Raw genomic sequence first — 22,757 nt, 5'->3', positions numbered from 1 at the left:
AGCAAACAGCACTCCCGCGAATCGAGCCCATATGACATTTCAGGCATGTGATGGGGGCCATGAGTATAAGAGCTAAGAATGCAAGCCCAGGAGACTGCCTGGGTTCAAATCTCAGCTCTGTCATTTCCCAGCCATGTAACCCTTCAGAGGCTTAGCTTCCTCATCTGAAAAACGGGGCAGGTAAGAGAATCTCTTACCATAGGTTTGTGGTGAGGGTTAAATGAATAAATAACTGTAAAACACTTAGAAGGTGCCTATACATGGTTAGCTATTACTATTATTACTGTTATTGTCCCCTCATACTACGGATTATAGTAGTCCATTTTTCCCTCTGTTGAGTAGGAAAATGACTTTGTTCCTAGTCACCCTTTGTCAACAGAATATGATAAATCACACAAGTTGTAGCTTCTCTCACTGAATGGTATAATGCTTTTTTATTTTTAACAGAAATGGTGCAATTTAGACTTTAAAAAATCATTTAGGAACCTTTATCTAATATTTCAGTGAACTTTTTTGGCAGCCTTTAATAAACTGACATGGGAATCTCAGTGACTAGTGACAAATATTCATGGTGGCATAGCTAATTAAAGAGTCAGATGTCTTACCAAAACTCATAAGCATTATATTTTCTTCTCCTATGCCTTTCCAGCTAACTGTCTTACTTTTAGTCTGTATCCAACAAACAAGGACAGCTTTTTTTTTTAATTGTGGCAATGTACTTGTGAGATTTACCATTTTGACTCCTTTTAAGTGTATAGTTCAATGGCATTAAGTGCATCCACACTGTTGTGCAACTGGCACCACCATCTATCTTGAGGATTTTTTTCATCTTCCCAAACTGGGATTCCATGCCCGTTAAATACTAACTTTCCCTGTATCCTTACCCCCTGTCCACCACAGTTCCACTTTCTGTCTCTATGATTTTGATTACTCCTGGTACCTCATCTAAGTGGAATCATACAGTATTTGTCTTTTTGCCACTGGCTTATTTCACTTAGCATAGTGTCTTCAAAGTTTCTCCATGTTGTAGCATGTGTCAGAATTTCCTTCCTTTTTAATATTGGGTAATATTCCATTGTATGTATAAATCATATTTTGTTTATCCATTCATCTGTCAATGGACATTTGGGTTGCTTCCACCTTTTGGCTATTGTGGATAATGCTGCTATGAACGTGGGTATATGGAGTTTTTTGAAAAAGGTTGTGATTAAACATGTACATGTATATTGTAGAAAAATTAAATATATAGGCAAGTAGAAAGCACCCTCCCTTCCCAATAGAGATATCCACTGTGTTTATTTTGGCTTCTTTCCTTCTAACTATATTTTTGCCTATACTTATGAAATGAGATCATTCTATATATATTGTTATGGAACCTGAGCCATTGGTAAAGAAATGTTTGAAATAGATCAAGTGATTTGGTAGTTTCCTTCTTTGAGCCCCAGGGTGGTGGGTGCCTGTGCTGTACCAGGCTGGCCTGGTACTGTGAAGATAAGGCTGGCCTTATCTCCTGTATGGCTCTTGTATGATCAGGGCAATGTTCCCCATTGGAAGTAGGGGAAATGGGCTATGAGAAGCCCAAGGTCATCTGGTTCTTTCTGCCCCAAATGCCGATTCCTAACTGGCTTCTCCTTTCCCTCTCTTCTAGGCAAATGTTTGCAGACTACGGCTGACCGTACCTCCTGAGAGTCCAGTTCCTGAGCAAAGTGAAAAGAAGATTGAGAGAAAAGAGCAGGTAAGGTATCTCTGAGGCAAAGCCCCAACAAGTTCCAGCCTTTATACCCTTAACCCACTCTCCCATCTCCTAACCAGGCCATTCCCAGAGGCTGAGTGTCTGCACCTCTGTTGAGGAGAAGGCCCTCTCAACCTTCCCACCTCATCTCCCATCTTCCCAGAAGACAGAGAGCTCTCCCTAGCCGACTCTGCCAGCGACGTGCCCTGCTCTTGTTTCTTGGTGAACACTATGGCTTTGTGTTGCCTTCAAGCTGCAGGGACACTGGCCTTAGTGACAGGTGCTGTGGTGGGGAACGTGGGTTTTCCTGAAACAGCCCAATCCAGTTGCGTCAAAGGGCCTATTGTGAGCAGCTGGCGGGGTTGGAACCTTTCTCAGCAGCTTGGAGCAGCAGCCGGGGGCCCTGCTCCCGCAGAAGAGAGGGAAGGCTGGCAGGCAGCATGGTGTGGGGAAAGGGCACTTTCTTGGCTGGGGATAGGAGGCATTCGGCAAACATTTTTGTGCCAGCTCCTGTGCTAAGTGCTGAGGCCATGAAGATAAGTATGTCCTTGCCTTGGAGGAATTTGCAGTTTTCTGGGTGAGACAATGATGATATGATATTTCAGGTGTTAGGATCCAGCCCTGTAAGATGGAATCTGGCAACACAGAGAAGGGAATAACTGACTGCTTGGGAGGTGACAGTGAAGTTGGAGGCCCAAAGGATAAAGAGGAGGTCCTGCTGACCTCTAGGCCTGTGGTCCTGGCCGACCCATTTTACTCATTCATAATTATGGGGCACCTACTGTATTCCAGGCACTGTTGCAGACAGTAGGAGTATAGTAGTGAACAAAGCAGTAAACCAAATCTGTCATCCACGGAACTTATATTCTAGTGGGACAAGAATGGAAGTAAATGAAATAATTAAGTACATTTTATAGAGGTTAGGAGGTGGTAAGTGCTGATGGAGACAAAGTAAAAGAAGGGGTAGGGGTGCCAGGAAGTAGGCAGTACTTTTTCTTGAGCATGTATTTTATATGATTATAAAATAAAACAAAATAAAATGATATAAATTTCATAAGTGGAGTCATGACATAGTGACCTCTTGAAATACAAGCCTTGCTTTGGAGTTAACCACTAATGTGGTCAACTATAAAAAAGCTTCTCATCGACTGCTAAGTGTTTGATAATGTCCCTAAGTTTACCGTAGGTCTCTGTCTCTCCTTGCCCTCTCCTCCCCACTTTCTACCAAGGACAGAGAGCTGCCTGTGCTGATGCAAATGATGAATGCCAGGGAAAGGAAGTAAAGAGAAAGGAAAATGAAGTTCTGACTAGAGAAAGGTGAGAAGAAGTAAAAAGAGTGCCTAAAAAGAGTGGATGAGTTCCACCAAAAAGATCCAGAAAAACAGCTAGTTCTGGGTTGCAGAAGGGAAAAGATGAGGGGGATATGGGACCTCTGGAAAATAAGGTGCCACTCAGAGACGAATGGGGTCCTAGTAAAGGACCTAGCAGCCAGTTTGAATGGGCTTTCACTGGCCAAAATGGGACCAACTGGAGCATCAAAAAGAATAATGACAGTCGTGGGTTATAACACATTGAATATTTAAAAAATCCATACATTTATAGTAATAATTAGAGAAGAGGAGGAGAGGTGCATGATGAGAGGATGACAAAGGGAAGGCTCCTTTTTTTTTTTTTTACAGAACACTAGCTAATAAGTTCAGAAAATCTTTGTTTTGTAACCTCCAGGTATACTCATCAATAGATGCAAAAATAAATTGATGAAAGATTATTGTAGGATATTCTCAAAGTATCACTCCAATGGATTACTGATTCTAAAGGGACAGTACCTTCACAGTGGAGTAGGCAGGCAGCCAGCATTTCAACCAAGTGATCCAACCTAACTTCACCAATAGTGGGACGAGCTGATGTTACATGACTTCTGAGGTGATTCAGCTAAGAGGTGCACAACATCACATATGTAATATTCATGCCAAACTTGTTTAACTGAATCTAATAATAAGGAAACAGAAAACCAAAATGTGGGACATTCTACAAAACAGTTGGCCTGAATTTTTCAGTAAATTCAATGTTATTTTTAAAAAAGATGAGAATTTGTTGCAGATAAAAGACTAAAGAGACATAACATTAAATGTAATGAGTGAACCTGGATTAGATCTTGGCAAAAAAAATTATATAAAAGATACACTGGGATGACTATACAATTTTGTATATGAACTATATATTACATATTGTTGAATAAATGTTAATTTTCTTGTGATAATGGTACTATGGTCATGTAGTTGAGTGGCTCTTTCAGCTTCTCTGTAGCTTTGAACATTCTCCAAAGACAAAGTTTGGGAGTAAAAGTCCTAAGCAGAGAGTGGAAGTGGTCAGGCTTCAGCCACTGCATCCCTGCTGATGAGCAGGATTGAGTGGGGCCATCTGTCACTAGGGAATGTCCCCTTCTGCCCTCACTGCTCCTCTCCCTGCCTGTCCCTTTTAGAGTTGATGGCTTGGTCCAAGACATGGGCCTGGGCTGTGTCCAGGTGCTCAGAGCTGCTTAGAACACTTTTTGAAGAAGTGTCCTAAACTGGAGTGAGGGACAGGACAAGGGCCTGGTGGCTGTGCCTTTTGGTACAGACGGTAGAGGAACTGGGGAATATGGTCTTTTGGAGTTAGACCCAAGCTTCGTGCCTTAGGAGATGTTTGTGAAAGGTTTCTGAGTGCCAAAACTGGGGCGGTAGGGGCTGGAGGACCCTGGAGGGTCCGTAACCACTGAAGAAGAATCAAGTAATCCCAAGGAAGGAGCCTCGTGTGTTTAGCTGTGTCGAGTGGAGTCAACAAATTGTGTGCCAGTTTGCCTATTTGTCTTGAATAGTGCTTTTCAAACTTGTCAATAGGACCCTCATTTTTAAAGAAAATCAAAATGTTTTACTGAGCCCTCATATGCAAACCAAGCAAAAGTGGTGCTAACGGGGGCCCAAGTCCTCCCAGTCTCCCTTTGCCCCTCAGCCCCCAGACACCCTCCTGTGGTTGCTTGAGAACTCCAAGGCCCTGAGGAGCACAGGACAGGCACTGCTGGGATAGCATATGCACCAGGATACTTCTTACACCAGATGGACTAGGCATGCAGTCTAAGTGCCTCTGTGTGGCACATTGGTGACTCACTGCAGAAGAACTGGCGTAGAGGGGAGGAGGGTGGGGCTGTTGTTTCCCTAGGGATAAAGTCCTTGGGTGGTGGCAGCCCTTGAAGTTTCTAGGGGTAACTGGGAGGCTGCTCTGAGTGATTTCATCACCATGTCCTGACCAGGTTCCTGGCATGAGTCACTGAGGGCCAGGGCCATGCACCGGTGAGGAGACTCTGTAGGGGCCACTTCCTTGGATGTGGTTTCAACATGGCTTCCCCTCCTTGGAACCCATGGAATTGCAAGATGCCAAAACTCTGGATGACCCTCCCTGATCACATGACTTTGGTTCCTTTGAAAGGGCGTCTTCTGTGTGCAAAGGCCAGGGGATTGGAGCTGGCTCAGATATGTGAGTAGAAAGTTGTAAATGGCCCGACTGACTTCTGTTGAAGTGAGACTTCTCAAGGATTTCCAGGGCCCTGTTAGAGCTGCACATGACTGAGGGCAGCCTGGGCCTTCCTTAGTCTTTCACACTGTTCTGGAAGGTGTTTAATATTGCGGGGATGCCATGATGCCATGGGACAGCTGGCCATGCATAGAGGCTGCTGCCAGTTGGGCCATTCTTCCGTCTGCTGTTCTCCAGTCATTGGAGAAAGGAATTACTCCCAATGTGGGTGTGTTGTGGATGGCGTATTTTGCCCATTTCCACAAAGGTGTGTTTGGAGGCTGCTTGATGCAATTACAACAGAGTCAGCACCTTCTTATGGAGTCAAGGGTTTGTGGGGTGTATTTGGAGGTTTCCTAGCCCTAAGGCAGATGTCCTGGCTGCCTGTTCCTTTTAGTCCTTCAGGAGACATCAACTGCCCCGAGACTGCTTTATGCTGACCACAGATGAGCTCCCAAATGCACAGCTTCCTCATCTTTAAAGTAGACATGACGATGCCTGGTTTCAAATTGTAAATGAGCTAATATATGCAAAATGCGCACCACAGTGTCTGGTTTATAATATGGATTAAAGAGGTAATGACTAAACGCTGAATCTCTTCCCTTTGAATGCCAAACCCAGTGGCCCTGGGTCTTTGTTTTTACCCCCTTAGACCTTCTGGAGTTATTCTCCTGCCTGAAGCTGCCTGTCTTTATTTTCCAAGCACATAGCATCTCTTCCCTCCTCATAACCCTTGCTGAGGCCCTAGCCATGCTTGGAGTCCCTTCCCTGCCATGTCTCAGTTTATCCAAGTCTTCCCTGTCCTTCAAGGCTCAGCTAAAGGCCCACTTCCCTTCAGATAACTTCCCTGACTTCCATGTGCTGTGGTGGTCACTCTTCCCTTAACCTACAGGACACCCAGGCTGCCCCTTTCACTTGGCACCTAGCCATGTGCTGCTAAGAACTCCACATAGGCATAGATATATATTTTTGCAAAATTTGTGTATAACATATATGTAGGCACATACACACACAGAGAAAAATGAGATTGAGTCTTTTTATTCTCTCTTCCCAAAGCCTCGGTCTCTGCCTTGCACATAGTAGGTGCTTAATGAATGCTTGTTGATTACGATGATTGAGTTTTATATTAGCTTCCTAGGGCTGCCACAACAAAGCATGAAAAACGAGATGGCTTCAAGAATGTATTCTGTCACAGTTCTGGAGTTCAGACATCTGGGATCAAGGTGCTGGTGGTGCCCGCTCTGAAGTCTCCAGGGGGAGAATTCTTCTTTGCCTCTTCCAGCTGCTGGTAGCTCTTGGTAATCCTTGCCTTGTGGCAGCATCACTCCAATCTTCACATGGCATTTTCATGTCTCTGTGTCCAGATTTTCCCCTTTTTATAGGGACACCAATAGGGCCCAGTCTAATGGCTTTATCTTAACTTGACCTGCTCTCCATATAAGGTCAAATTCCTGGGTACTGGGGGTTAGGACTCCAGCATATCTTTTTGGGGGACACTGTTCAACCCATAACAGGTTCTCTGAGGAAATCACCTTGAATTATTGTAACAACTCAGATGAATTAGCCGTGGGCTTTTATTTGAAAATTGAACATTAAAAATCATTAATAATATGGGAGGGAGGATGTTGATTAGTTTGTGGGCACAAATTACGTGTTAAGAAATTGAAAAATGTAGAATATAATGTTTATAAACATGCTGAGCATTCAAATTAAAATTGGTAATAGTTTTGAAATTAAGTACCTATTGTTTTCAAAGAACTCTGTGAATTTATGTATCCATATTCTCATCCATAGTCATGTGCAACAGATTCCTATGTGTGTATGCAGGGACACACATACACAGAGACAGAACCCACACCAGCTATTGCAGACTTAGCATATTCAATCAGGGCCTCACTGCACACTTGAATTTTAGGGAATCTGATTTGAGTTGATTCTGAGTCTTTATGATGGTAAAGTCCTTTGCAAATAGATAAAATAGTTTGGGGCAGATACTGTTTTAAATAGCTATTAACATCCCAGCTTTGGAGGTGTCCTTCAGTGACCTGTTGTTTTTAAAGAAGTTGTTTTCTCTCTAGATCTTTGAGAATGCTGAGTGAGAGAGAGAGCAGATGCGTGGGTATGGATGTAGAGTTGGGAACTTTCATAACCCAATAAAATGTTGAAAAGGAGGAAGTCCTTGCCAGTAGGTTTTATAGTCCTCTTTCCTTTAAAAGCCTTGGATGAATAAGCCTGCTGAGTTCTCGTCCTTGGCGTGACTGTTTATACAACCTCGCGGGCTGTTGCCAAGTGAGCGAGTGTGCTGCCATGATTCAGAGCTTCAGGTGGGGGCCGGGCTGCCCTTTGTGACAGCACACCAGGGACTCCGCGTGCCCCTCAGAGATAACAGCCCCTGGAGGATGGGGAGAGACCTAGGGTTTGAGTCCCGGCTTCCTCATGAACCCCTGTGGTGGTTGGGCCAGTCAGGTCATCTCTAGGGGTCTTTGTTGCTTCTTCTAGCAAATAGAAATGTTAGTCTAGAGCCAGCGTTTTTCCAAACATTCCTTTATTCACGTTGGTAAATGTGGAAGTTCTATTGGTAAAGCAGTCAAGGTGCAGTGGGTGGAGGTGAAATAAGATCAGGGCTATGTTGGCTGCCTCCAGCAGGCCCCCAACTCTTCACCCTACAACCTTGTCAGACACGGAGGAGGAACTGGGAATAGTGTCTGAAAACCCACTGGACTATACAACTCTTTTCCATTTTTCTAACCTTCTGAGACTTTGTGATTCACTCCCCATGAAGAGAAACCAAGGCCACTTTGGGGGTGACTATTTCGCTGTCAGAGCCAATTTGACAACTGTAATGAGAACAGCAAAAAGACCAAGAAGAGGGTGGACAGACAGACAGACTCATTCAGGTAGACATGTAGAGTTGAGTAGGAACCCATGTACTCAAAAATGTAAAGAAACTACACCACCAATACTAGAAACTCCCCGTATCTACTAGTATGCTATTAGCACACTAGGTGTTTTGTGTATTTTATTCCGTGTGTTCCTTAGACTGCCCACTGAAATTGGTGGTATGATCCCCATTTTACTGTTAAGGACCCTGAAGCTCTTTAAAGTACAGAAAATAACTTTCTTAGGGGCACGCAGCTGGTAGATAGTGGATTTGCAATTCCAACTCAGGTCTGTGACGGGCCATGTTGCCATGGGAACATTGACTTGCATGCTTTCTCTTATCAGAGAAACTCTGTTTAGGATATTTACATTTTATCAGTCAAGGTTACCTAAGGTGTGTACTATACCCCTGGGTTCCAGAAAAGCAGTTCCTGATTTTTTTTTCTCCCATGTATTCTTCCCTTTTCCGCGGGGGTTATTAGGCCTAAGCAACTATTGTCTGCGTTGAAGCTGTACACTAGCTGCACACTAGTCTGCATCGAAGCTGTACACTAGCTCTACACTAGCACTCCTATCAGGCTGCTATCATTACAAATGCCACTGTCTTTGGGACTTCTGCTTGGCTAGAAGTTTTCCTTTTCCTTCTCATCTTAAGCTTTGAAAGTGATCTTTTCTCCTGAGTTTACTTAGGAAGTAGGCACTATTCAGTCTGTGAGACTGTCAGAAATAACTAAATTAGTTTTATTTTTTAGAAACAGGGTCTCACTATGTCATCCAGGCTGGAGCACAGTGGCTATTCCCAGGTGCAATCATAGCACATGATTGCCTTGAACACCTGGGCTCAAGTATTCCTCCTGTCTCAGCCTCTCAAGTAGCTGGGACTACAAGCATACACAACTGTGCCTGGCCAAGTATTTTGATAAGCCAAAGGTTTCAGTTTTTCTGAGAATATTTATTTCCCAGGCTGTGGAAAGGCCCTTCAGGCTCAGAGGTAATGTTCATTTTTGTCCAAGAAAACAAAACAGTGTCAAGTATGAGTAATGACCTGGGCCAAATAATTTGCTGAGATAGACACACAGGTTGGACAAGCCAGAGCACATTCCTGAAGTGCCAGCCTCTGCCTGCAAGATGGGCAGGGAACCCAGTGGCTCTGTGCTCAGCAGTCCCAGGTTAGCTGCTGCCCTCTGGCTGGAGAAAAGAAGTCTGAAGTAAGAAGTTTTGGAAATAACTTGGCTTCCAGTCTGGGAGTCACACGAGTCACATTATGGCCCTTCTCAATCATATTGGCAGCCAGGATGTGTGATCAGCTGCCCCTCCTGGCCGGTGGGGCAGGGGACTGGCTGTGTTAGTCTGCTATTGTCAATTTGATGTATGTTGAGCTGTGTTTCTGCTCTTGTTTCCCCTAAGAACGCTGATTGACCAAGGGATTTTCTTTTTTTGCACAGATTAATCCTCAGTGTCAAGGATGACTGTATACTCCAAATATTCCATCTTTCTTTTTCCCTTCAAAATGTATTTATGGAGCATCTATTTATGCTGGGTACCAGAGATAGAGCAGTGAATAAGGCACATGTAGTCCCTGGCTTTGTGGAGCTTGTTGCGTTGTAGGATCCTATCTTCTCATTTAAGGTTTGGACAATATCATTGGCCTTGTTAACCCAGACTCTTCAATGGCCAGTAAATCCCTTAGGAGAGGAATTTAGGCTGGAGTTAGTTTTCTGTAGCTGCTCTTTCTTTCTAAGACACTGGCTGCCAAATGTATCTTTAGGGAGGTCAGCCATAGTATGGGGCCTGTAGATAGATTTTAAGCTGTGAGTACTCACAGGGAACAGCTTAATCCAGAGATTCTGCATATGTGTTGGGAGTATGGAATGCCCTTTCAGTCAATTTTCCTTCTTTGTAATAATTTTCTTTTTATTCTACACATTTATTAAGCCTTTTCTTTTTTTTTTTTTTTTTTTTTTTTTTTTTTTGAGACAGAGTCTCGCTCTGTCGCCCAGGCTGGAGTGCAATGGCGTGATCTCGGCTCACTGCAAGCTCCACCTCCTGGGTTCCTGCCGTTCTCCTGCCTCAGCCTCCTGAGTAGCTGGGACTGCAGGCGCCCGCCACCACGCCCGGCTATTTTTTTTGTATTTTTAGTAGAGATGGCGTTTCATCGTGTTAGCCAGGATGGTCTCGATCTCCTGACCTTGTGATCCACCCGCCTCGGCCTCCCAAAGTACTGGGATTATAGGCATGAGCCACCACACCTGGCCAGGCCTTTTATTTTCAAGCAGATTTTGTCTAGTATTGTTTCATGCCCAGGAGGCTTTTAATAGGTCTAGAGTACATTTTTTAAAATTTGTTTTTTTAATACCAAGTAGCATTATAAAGAGGCTTTTGATTTTTAATTTAAATTTAATTTAATTTTCTTGAGATAGGGTCTTGCTCTGTCACCCAGGCTGGAGTGTAGTGGTATGATCATGGCTTACTGTAGCCTCAACCTCCTGGGCTCAAGCGATCTTCCCACCTTAGCCTCCCAAGAAGCTGGGACTACAGGCACACACCACCACACCCAGCTAATTTTTGCATTTTTTGCAGAGATGGATTTTCACCATGTTGCCCAGGCTGGTCTCAAATGCTTGGGCTCAAGCAATCTGCCTGCCTTGGCCTCCCAAAGTGCTGGGATTGTAAGCATGAGCCACCGTGTCTGGCCATAAGGAGGTATTAAAAAACTTAATTTTGGAGAGTTTCAAACATACAAAATGAGACTGGATCGTGTAATGAGTCACTGGTCCTTTCTCCAGCACCGGCAACCTCAATACATGGCCAATCCTGCCTCATCTACATCCACGCTGTATAAGGAAATAAATATACATCATTTGTATCTCAGCATGTTTCTCTAAAAAGAGACTGTTTCTTAATATCATCATAATGCTCTTCTGCCTAAACATCAATACTCTTCTTATTGGGAGGTATTTTAAAGGATACAAGAGGAGAGAAATTTAGCCACAAACATCTTGCACAACATATCAGCTTTTTTCTTTTTTCCCTGTGTTCAGTTTTTGACCAAAAGCATACTGACATTTTATAAAAGTGATAGCCATCTCTGCTCCTAGCAGCTTTTCTGGGTATACATGCTGTGACTGGGGTAAACATTAACTGTCTGTTCCTCCATCTAAGAAGAATAACAGGTAATTGCTTCATTTGGACCATATTTATGTACCGTGAGCAATTCCCAGACCTCTCCCAACTTCTAAAGTTCCCTATTCATTGAGCAAATATTTATTGAGAGACTCATTGCACGTCAGTCACTGTTAGATCTGGGAATTACGGTGGAAAAGAAGACAAAGTAGGCCCTGGACTTGCTGGAATTTACAGTTGATAGGGAAGCAGGCCTTCCCTACACAAGGATACTGACATACAACGACAGTCGCTGGGATGCAGCTGTGGTGAGTGTCGTGGGGAAGTGCTGTGAGAGTGGACTGAGAAGGCCTCAGGGGTCTGAAGGGTCAGGGAAGGCGTTCTTGATTCTTGAGGAAGCGACATTTCAGCCCAGCAGTGCAGATCGAGGGAATAGCACATGTGACTACCTTGAAACAAGAAGGAGACTGGCTCTTAAAAGAACAGAAGGGAGGCAGTGAGGCAGGTGTGGGGTTGGGGATGGGTGGGGGAAGTGGAAAGAGTCCCCCATCCTGGGCCTGCCTCTTCCAAATGGCCCTGGGACCTGAAGGCAGGCTCTTGGCTTCCTACAGCTGGAGACCCTGGGATGCTACATGGAGACGTGAGTTCCAGTTCCTCTCCTGACTGTAGCATTGTAGTGAAAAAAGAACTCCATTTTGGAAAGACATAGGCAGGCACTTGCAGGCTGTTACCCTGGAATAAGAGAAGTCATACTATTTACACAGTAGGGTCATTGTGAGGATTAAAGAAAACATATCTTTTTCTATATATTATATATAATAAAATCACCTGACAACAAATTTCTTCCCCCTCCTCTTTCTTCAGTAACTTTCTTCTTCACTTTTCCTGTCAGGGACCATCAGCTCCCTGGGCTGCCTCAGGAGTCCTCTGCCCTGGCGTGGCCAGTGATGATGGCCCTGCTCCCCAGCGGGTAGAGTCCTGGGGCCATGCCCTTCCTGGGGGCCTTTTATTTAGACCCTGACATTTACACAAATGATCAATTCAAACATAATGCTTTTTTCTTTTTGCCAAAAAACATTCGAAGTCTACAAAAGAACATAAAGGAAAAAGTGAAATCTCATTTTCCTGAGGAAACTGTCGTTAGGGATCTGGATTCCATCCTTCTAGATGTTTTACATACACAAACACACAGTCTTAAAACAAAAAATGAAAATTTGAAATTTACGATTTTTCACTCAGTGTATCTTGATCTCTTTCTGCGTGTACAACTTTGAGACCTGGGCCACTCGGGAGTGTTCCACAGACCTCATTGTTCCTGGCATTGCTTGTGTTTTCCCCACTCCGTGGCAGCCTCATCTCCCTGCCTGGGCCAGGGGCAGGATCCTCTGTGTCCGGCCACCTGAGTTTTCCTGCAAGCCAGTCCACCTCTGAAAGCCTTTGCTTTGCAGAAATGCATTTCACCAAAGCCTTGTGTTGTCATCGGCTTGTTTTTTAGTAACTGGGTGGGGTCCGTGACTGAAAGATCTTGCTTTTGTTTCCTGGTATTTGGGGCGTTTCATTAGAGCTTTTCCTCTTCCTGGTTATATGTCCAGTAAATTGGGGATAACTTAATGCCAGCTTGTGACTCTGCTGCAAACCATTTAACAGCTCAGTTACCCAAACTTAAGCACAAATGTAAGGATAACATCAGTGCCTTTGGCACCCAGCTGTAAGGGACTCAGGGGAAAGCATTTACCAGAAGCAAGTACAAGGAATCACAGCCCCTTGCATCCCATCTCTTCCCAAGTGTGGGAAGAAGGACAAGAAGCAATGGTTGTAGTATTTTCTTACTTTTTAAAAAGCTTACATTGAAACAAAGCAAAACAAAACAAAAAACAAGCAATATAGAAAGGTATAAAGAAAAAGGCAAAAGTCGTCCTGATCTCTGGCGCCCCTACCCCACCCACGGTTCCTTCCTTAGAGACCTGTAAGGTTAATCGTCATCACATAGCTTTGTAGACCTTTCTTTGATTTTGCAAACTTTGAATGAATGGGATCATAAAGTACTTACTGTTCTGCCACAATGAATGATTTTCAAATGCAAATTAAAGTTTTGTGTGTTAAAAAATATTTTGTGGGCCAGGCAAGGTGGCTCATGCTTGTAATCCCACCACTTGGGGAGGCCAAAGCAGGCAGATCACTTGAGGTCAGGAATTTGAGACCAATCTGGCCAAGATGGTGAAACCTTGTCTGTACTAAAAATACAAAAATTGGCTGGGCGCAGTGGCTCACGCCTGTGATCCCAGCACTTTGGGGGGCCGAGGTGGGCGGATCACAAGGTCAAGAGATCGAGACCATCCTGGCCAACATGATGAAACCCCGTCTCTACTGAAAATACAAAAATTAGTTGGGCGTGGTGGCGTGCTTCTAGTCCCAGCTACTCAGGAGGCTGAGGTAGGATAATTGGTTGAATCTGGGAGGTGGAGGTTGCAGTGAGCCGAGATTGCGCCACTGCACTCCAACCTGGCGACAGAGTGAGACTCTGTCTCAAAAACAAACAAACAAAAAAATTAGCCCATGTGGTGGTATACACTTGTAATTCCAGCTACTTGGAAGACTGAGGCAGGAGAATCACTTGAACCCGGGAGGTGGAGGTTGCAGTGAGCCAAGATCACGCCACTACATTCCAGCCTGGGTGACAGAGTGAAACTCCATCTCAAAAAAAAAGTGTTTTTGTTTTGTTTTGTTTTGTTTTGTTTGTGTGTGTGTGTGTGTGTGTGTGCGTGTGTGTGTGTATACATGGCAAGAATCTCTTTGTAAAGGCAGTTGAAAAGTTAGCAGGACAGCAGAATTACCCTTATGGAATTTGGGTTTCTGTGCTGTGGGATTGTCGAGGTACCTGGGTCAGCCCCAGGGAAAACTGGGAGAAGGCCAGTTTGTCTGAAGTCTCAGTCCTTGATCTTGGATTTTTTCTTACTTCTGTCCCTTCCGTGTTGTGGAGGCCCCTACTCTGTCCCCCTGTATCTAAACATAGCCTGCAGTATGGGGAGGCGCCTAATGTCAGACAGAATAACAGAGCCAGGCTTAAATGTAGGTGTGTGTCCATAAGCAAGTTGCCTAACCTCTCTGAACTTCAGTTTTCTCAGCTATGAAGTGGAAAGGACAGAAAGGACAATTGCTGTGTCATAGAGTGGTTGTGAACATTAAATGTGCTTAGGAATATTTCTAGCCTATAGTAGGTGCTCAACAAATCTTAATTTCCCCCTTTCCTGCTTGCTAAGCCTTCATTCTATAAAAGCGTGTTAAGGCTTGGACATGTTACTGTTTCTCAAGGGTATTTGCATTTCAGCAATGACCAAAACTTTAACTGAAAGAATTAAGAACCAGCCAACAGGACTGGGAGGATCCTTTTGGGCTGAAGTCACACCACCTCTTCCTGGCTTTTCAGAAATATTTCATGAATGGTCACAACAAGTTATGTACTAACACTACCCCCTTTTCTCAGAACTTGGCCCCAGGACCAGCCTTACCCTCAGAGGACAGTTTGGCTACTAGTTGACCACCAGCCTCAACTTTGTGCATTGTATTTAGTGATGAGGTTGAAGTCATATGGAGAAACTGGGATAAGGGGAAAGACAGCATTATTAAGAGCATGAGGTTTCAAATGCTTGTTCTTCTTACTAGGACAACGCAAGTCCATCTGGTATCTTTGTGGGAATTACTCCTAGATGAGTGGGCAGGCCCTTATAGACATTAGCAAAGGGTGCTCTTCCTCCGGGGTAAATGCAGCCCAAGCCTATGCTAAATCACCTTGGCGAACAGAGACCAGGTGGGATTTTTGCTCCCTCCATCTCCACTGCCAGGCAATGAGTGCTGGGCACGATTTGCATAATCATACACAGTGGGCCCATTATTACAACTGTTTGCATGAGGCCTAAAGAGTCATTCTTCTTTTTCTCTTTTCCTACTTTCTTTTAGCATCTCGACTTGAGCAATGGAGAACCTACCAGGAAACTTCCTCAGGGTGTTGTTTATGGTGTGGTGCGAAGATCAGATCAAAATCAGCAGAAAGAAATGGTGGTGTATGGGTGGTCCACCAGTCAGCTGAAAGAAGAGATGAACTACATCAAAGATGTGAGCCATTTAAGAGTTTTTGCCCCCCATCTGTATTCTTTTTGTAGCATGCAAGAGGATGGAGTTGGAAGCATTGAAGTGAATGTAATAAGGCATTTTGAAAGAATTCTTAGTGTTATCATTTTGGCTGGAAATGTTTCTGTGTATCTTCATGGTAATGTTAAAGTACAGATGTAAATCTGCAAGGAAGGAAAGGTTGAGCTTCTGCTGGATGGATGTTACTAGGTAAGTATACTCATGAGAGCAGATGGTTTCCTCCTTCTGTGTAGGGTTTGGAGGCTCTTGAGTGGGTTTTCTATATTACACTTATCAGTCCCAAATTCATCCCGGGCAAGAAGAATAGGAAGACTGTGGCTGATTCAGATCAATCAGTTGGGTTGAAACAAATGCTAGGAAGTCAACCACAATAGACTTTGTCCAACCAAGCCAATCAATGCCATTTCCTTGTATTTAATAGTTTATTTCCTATCTTTTAAATTACATGTTCTTTTGAGAAAATTTGGGAAATACAAACATGTATGAAGAAAATCACTCATAATCTCACCATTCAACCAGAGCAATTGTTAACATTTTGGAGTATTTTCTTCTTCTCTCTCTCTCCATTTCTTTTCATTCCATCTTGTGTTCCCCTAGATTAACTGATTCCCCTCTTGACCAAACCACCCAGCTTATATGGAAGAGGAGATGGGCTGCTCTGACACTGATGGGCTCACATTACAGACCCGTGGCTTAGAAAGTGCTTGTAAGAAGCAGTGTGGGGCCAGGGAGTCAAGCCAGGCCTGTGAGCTCACAGACCTTGCTTCGAGCTCCAGCTCTGTGTCTGGCCCAGCAAGTCACTTTTGCTCTGTGCAGGCTTCAGTCCGCATGTTGAGATTGTGGGGGTTGGCTGGGCTTTGATACCTAAGGTTAAAAACACAGCTCTGTGAGCCCCATTTTATTGTGTGGATTTTCAGATAAGATGCAAACTCACGATGTCTTCGCTTTCGTGTGAGTTTTTAAAAGTAACATTTCTTGTTGAATTTAAAAAATAATAAATGCTTAGCAGAAAATATGAGGAAAAGCCAGAAAAATTAACACGCATATACATAATGTATATGACAGCCACCAACCTCAAACTCCTAGTTATCCCACCTTTCAAACATAATTTTTAAATTTTATTTTATTGTATATTTTTGAAACAGGGTCTCACTCTGTCATCCAGGCTGGAGTGCAGTGGCACAATCACAGCTCACTGCGGTGGCACAATCACAGCTCATTGCAGCCTCTACCTCCCCAGCCTCAAGTGATCCTCCTGCCTCAGCTTCCCAAGCATCTGGGACTGCAGGTGCACGCCACCCCTCAGATAATTTTTTGTAGAGTTGGGGTTTTGCCATGATGCCCTGGCTGGTCTGAAACTCCTGGACTCAAGTGAACCTCCCACCTCAGTTTCCCAAAGTTCTGGGATTACAGGTGTAAGCCACTGTGCCCGGCCTCCAGACATAATTTTTAACCATTCAGAATATTCAATTCCTGAGTTTCCTGTTAAGAATAGCTCAGACATTTTAACTTTCTTGTATTTTTTTTCCTCAAGGAAATACATAGACCTTCCTCATTTAAATGCTCCAGAGGCATGGCTCCTCCCTTAGTAACCTTCCAAACAGAGTCCAGAGTCCCAAATTGCTCAATACAAAGACAGGAGGAGATGTTGGCTAATCCTGAGCCGTGGATGACATGTGCCAAAGTCACGTGACCTGGAATTACCACCCTCCACTGTGATCTGCAACTTAAAACTAACTTTCAGGTCCCTCCTGCCATAGGTGGCTTCAGTTCCATCCCTGGCCTGGTCGTTGCAGTATTTGCCTTTGGGAGGGACACGCAGCTCAAGATTCCACCCACTCACCACTGGGAGCAGCACAAGAGCCAGCTCAGGGCCACACATGAAAGCCGTTCTGCCTGCCTAGAATGCAAAGTTGTACTTTTAACCTCATTTTCCCAAAATGTTTGTACTTCATGGCAAGAAAGTAGACTCTATTTTTAGAATTCATATGGGGAAGTCTGGGGGTCTTGACTCTCCCTTCCCCCAAATCTCCACCAGTATCCGGTAACCCCTAATAAACATGCTGTCTAACTTAAAACAATGTGCTTCAAAATTAAGCCTTCCAATACTATGTCTTAAACACTTACATTCTAACCAAACTGCTATCTTTAGGCCCTTCCTGAAACAGAAATTCTGGAGTGTGCTGGGGAAAACTCCCTTGAGGCTTCCTGCCCTATCTGAGGATTCCTGAGTACTTTCCCCATCCTAGGGACACCAGAAGAAGGGAGGAGACAGGGACTGTTTGTAAGGTCTTTTGTTGTGTTTTTAAAGTTTTTAAGGTCCTGCTAGCCCTCTGAAAGTAGTACTGTAGAGAAACTTGAACAGCGTTTGTGTAAACAAGGGTTTTGGGGATCACTTGAACTTTTGTTATATTTACCGCCTTGCATGTTATTGGTGATTACTGAGGAACTGACTTTCAAATTTATGGGCTCCCCAGGGTTCATATTTTACTTCCTTCCATTCCAGATATTTAGTTGCTCTTTGGCAGTCAGAGCAGATAGAGGGACAGTTAGAGGTTGCTTTTTGGTTTCTTTGGTCCTCTTAGCCATGAGTGTTAAAACACATTCTACTTGTAAAAACACGTGATGGGAAAAGGGCAAAACTGCCCAAATGTCATTTGAGGGTGATAGGTGAATTTCAACAAACTTCAGAGTTAATTTGGCTAATTAATATTTATTATGATAGTTATGTGTAATTATATATAATTTTATGTAATTAATATATATTAGCATATATTAATATATTCTATATTAATATATGCCTATATATTTTATTATGTATATAAAATGTATACATAATAAAATTATATATATATATATAAATTATTTGGATAATTCCTAACTAGTTTCTAACTAGTTGTTGGGGGTGACCTTCTCCCTTAATTTCCTGTCTTGTTCTTAAGATTATTTTTATGTGGGGTCCTTCTTTCTTTTTCTTTCTTTTTTTTTTTTTTTTGTTTTTTGAGATGGAGTCTTGCTCTGTCGCCCAGGCTGGAGTGCAGTGGCATGATCTTGGCTCACTGCAAGCTCCGCCTCCCGGGTTCACGTAATTCTCCTGCCTCAGCCTCCCAAGTAGCTGGGACTACAGGTGCCCACCACCACGCCTGGCTAATTTTTTGTATTTTTAGTAGAGATGGGGTTTCACCATGTCAGCCAGGGTGGTCTCGATCTCCTGACCTTGTGATGCACCTGCCTCGACCTCCCAAAGTGCTGGGATTACAGGCTTGAGCCACCGTGCCCAGCTGGGGTCCTTCTTTCTTTAGAGTTTCTTAAAAGTTTTAGAAATCTTGTATGAAGATGTTGTGGCTTGATCTCTAACTACTATCTTTGTGGGCTACAGGTGAGAGCCACTTTGGAAAAGGTGAGAAAGCGAATGTATGGAGACTATGATGAGATGAGACGGAAGATTCGACAGCTCACCCAGGAGCTATCAGTAAGTCATTATCTCAGTTGCTTGGAGATAGGGAGGCATGGCAGAGCTCAGAGTGGTCCCTCAGCGGCTAGTGCCTAAAGATATTAGAGTATCTCGTGTTCTTTATCAATAGAATTGTATTTTAAATAAACTGAGAAAATTTTATCACAGAATGAAATTTATTACCTAAAGGGAAATTTTTATGGTAAGAATAATCTTATTCATATTCAAAGCATTCTCACCAAAGTCAGGAGCAAAACAAGGACGCCAGCTATCACTATTCTTATTTAACATTGTTCTTGACATACTAGCCAAACAAAAGAAATAAACATATAGGTTTAAAAATGGCATAGGTAGATGTAAAACTATCACTGTTTACAAACTATATGATTGTATACCTGGAAAGCTCAAGTGAACATGAAATGATGAAAGAAAAACTACTACAAATAAATAAAGAATTTGTTATTTGTAGCAGGGTGTAAAATGTTATACGCACACACACAGAGGATATAAAATTAATATATAATATACAAAGAGATTTCAATATACAAAAAATTCCCAAAATATCATCAACAGAAAAATACTACATACCTAGGAGTCAACTATAATCAGCAGAAAGAAACACCGTGTGCTTAGAAAGGAAGATTCAGCATCATAAGATCCACATTACTGTACCAATTTAATGTGACACAATAAAAAGACCAACAGATTTTGTTTTTTATAAGTGGAGTAGGTGATTCTAAGGTTTATATAGAAAATAAATAAAAAGATTGGGAAAATAATGGGAAAAAAGAGCAATGAGAGGGAGTAGCCTTATTAAATGTTGAAAGAAAGTGAAAAAGCCTCAGACAATGAAACAGTATTGTAGTGGCACATAAATAGACAAACATCAATAAAAAGTACTCCAGAAATGTACCCCTATACATGATAAATGTAGCATCTCAAAAAAGGAAGGAAAATGGACTAGTCAATATGTGCTATTGGGAAAACTTATGTGCTGTTGGAAGTCTTATACCTGGCTAAATTCCAAATGTGTCAAAGATTTAAATGTGAAAAATAAAACCCAAAAGTGCCAGAAGAAAAATATGTGTGAATTCATTTATACCCTTGGGGTAAGGGAATGCCTTTTCTTATTATGATATAAAATCCCAAAACCATGAAAAGAAAGACTGGTAACTTTGACAACTTTAAAATGAGAAACTCCTGCTGGTAAAAATGTCAAAGTCAAATGACTAGGAAAAATTATTTGTCCTTCATATCATAGATAATAGGCTCATTTTCTGAATATTGAAAGATCCGCCACGAATCAAGAAGAAAAGGCTACAACTCATAAAAATAGGCGAAAGATTTGTAACAGGTAATGTATACTAAAGGAAAGATGGAGAGCTCTTTTGTGTATGACAGGATGCTCTTTCTCACCTCATCGTAAGAGAAATGCAGGTTAAAACCATCCCATGATATAATTTTTACCTATTAGACCCACCAAAGTGCAAGAGTGGGTCAGGACATTGTTCACAGGCCTGTGGGCAAACAAGGGGGTTGCTGATGAAAATGCAATTTGCTATTACTCTTACAGAGAACAATTCAGCATTATCGATCAAAATTACAGATCTTAGATCCTTTGACCCAGCAATTCTATTCCTAGCATTTATTCTACAGATAGACTCTCACATATGAGGAAAGACATAAGGATAGACTTAATTATTGCAGCATTGTTTATAATAGTAAAACAAATGGAAACCTAAATGTCTATCAAGAAGGGGAAAGTGGCCAGGCACGGTGGCTCACGCTTATAATCCCAGCACTTTGGGAGGCCGAGGCAGGTGGATCATTTGAGGTCAGGAGTTCGAGACCAGCCTGGCCAATGTGGTGAAATCCTGTCTCTACTAAAAATACAAAAATTAGCCGGGTATGGTGGTGCAGGCCTGTAATCCTAGCTACTCAGTAGGCTGAGGCAGGAGAACCACTTGAGCCTGGGAGGCACAGGTTGCAGTGAGCTGAGATTGTGCCATTGCACTCCAGTCTGGGTGACAGAGTGAGATCCTGTTTAAAAAAAAAAAAAAAAAGGGGGAAAGTGAGATAAATTATATATCTCTACAATAGAATATATGCAGTTTAAAAAAACAAAAAACAAAAAAGCAAGTAAGCCCTTGAAGGGGAGATACAGAAAGATGTAGATGGTGAAAAAAAGCAAGATGCAAGAAAATATGTAGGAAAATTTTGCTACCATTTGTATAAAACAGGAAGAGAAGATAAACATATTAGGATTGTTCTGTGTGTGCACAAAAAGTTACTAAAAGGATAATGCAGAAAATAACTAACAACTGTTTCTAATTGGGAGGCAGGGATGGGCAGGGTGGTAACTGAGCATGGTGGTAACTTTTTATAAAAATATAAAGTAACTTTATACTTTTTAAATGTTTGCACCATGTGAGTGTATTACCTACTCAAAAATTTAAGAAAAATAACCTTCCTCTAGTTTAGCCAAGCTAAAGCTTGTGGACATTTAAAAAAATTTGTTATTAATAATCCCAAAGATAAAAGTCCCTGTCTATATGACATACCTTCCATGAGAATTAATATCTGTGGGAAAGAAGGGCAGTTACAACAGTCATGCATTAGAGTTCAATTTATGGCTGGGCTGTGAGATTGAGTGCTTAAGTAACACCTACTACCTTGATTATAGGAGTGGGGCTATGTAAATGTGTCTCCCTTCCCCCTTTCTTGATTATAGGAGTGGGGCTACATAAACATATCTACCCAGCCCATTCCCACTGGCATGTGGGAGGATATTTGTGAAATTCTCACCTGCTTATGGAAAGTCATTCTGCCATGACTGTCAGACACCAACGACTGTCATTAAAGCCAAAGAATTGGATTTGCAATAGATGCATAAACAAGACTCTCCTCCTTGCTTTCCATCACCATCTCCTACACATCCTCATTTTCTCATGCTAGAATTGTCCCAGAAACCATGTCTCTCTGCCTACAGGTCTCCTCCTTCTCCATGCCATCCTACCTACTGCAGCCAGATTAAGATTGCTAAATTATTGCTATTGAAACACACTGCTGAACACAAAGCTGCCACATGCTCCTGGGCCTGGCTTGCTGCTTCGATTTTGTCTCCACTCCCCAGAGTGCACCTCCTGCTCTGCTGTGCTGGGGCTGCTTTCTGCTGCTCCCAGAGGCCACATGGGGGGCTTCCTGGGGACTTCTATCCTCAGTCCTAATTGTATCTAGCCTCTTGCCAATATCTAGGTCAAGACTGGCTTCTGACTCAGACATGTTAAACACACACACCCAACAAAGACAGCAGCAACAACAGCAGCAACAAAACAACTCATTTTTTGTTTGTTTGTTTTAATGAGACAGAGTTTCATTGTTGTCACCCAGGCTGGAGTGCAATGGCGCCATCTCAGCTCACTGCAACCTTGGCTCACTGCAACCTTGGCTCACTGCAACCTCAGCCTCCCGGGTTCAAGCGATTTGCCTGCCTCAGCCTTCCATGAAGCTGGGATTACAAGCGTGCGCCACCATGCCTGGCTAATTTTTGTATTTTTAGTAGAGATGGAGTTTCACCACGTTGGCCAGGCTGGTCTCGAACTCTTGACCTCAGGTGATCCGACTGCCTTGGCCTCCCAAAGTGGTGGGATTACAAAAACAACTCTTGAGAATTGAGTGAGACCAAAGCGTATTCTCTCCATGGTGACCTCAAAGAGCAAGGTGGTTGCAGAAGTTATTTCAACTGGGTTCTAGTTCTAGGAGTGCCACTTCTGAGCTGTTTGACAGTGAGCAAATCACATAACCTCTCTGATTGTTTTCTTCCTTGCAGAGGACAAGGTTCTGACTCCTGCACAGTGTTGTTGAGAGGGC

General features: G+C 42.9%; 1 protein-coding gene across 5 annotated transcripts in view; it reads left to right on the top strand.

Annotated features, from left to right (window-relative positions):
- Window positions 1-22,757, top strand: part of MYZAP (myocardial zonula adherens protein) — a 93,836-nt gene that overhangs the window by 11,017 nt on the left and 60,062 nt on the right. For 4 of the 5 annotated variants that reach the window (XR_010121035.1, XM_055278381.2, XM_055278380.2 and 1 more), the window contains exons 2-4: window positions 1,649-1,735; window positions 15,242-15,397; window positions 18,813-18,905. Coding sequence is in view for 4 of the 5 variants with exons in the window: in XM_055278381.2 (XP_055134356.2) it covers window positions 1,649-1,735; window positions 15,242-15,397; window positions 18,813-18,905 (336 nt within the window). In the remaining variant the exon portion in view is untranslated. Of the gene's footprint in view, window positions 1-1,648; window positions 1,736-3,002; window positions 3,050-15,241; window positions 15,398-18,812; window positions 18,906-22,757 lie in introns of those variants that run through there. The other variant, XM_063640207.1, reaches the window with a different exon arrangement.

Source organism: Symphalangus syndactylus, chromosome 5 (assembly GCF_028878055.3).
Source record: "Symphalangus syndactylus isolate Jambi chromosome 5, NHGRI_mSymSyn1-v2.1_pri, whole genome shotgun sequence".
Lineage (NCBI taxonomy): Eukaryota > Metazoa > Chordata > Mammalia > Primates > Hylobatidae > Symphalangus > Symphalangus syndactylus.
Note: the sequence above shows the minus strand (reverse complement) of the source record. Positions and strands in the feature narration are given on the sequence as shown.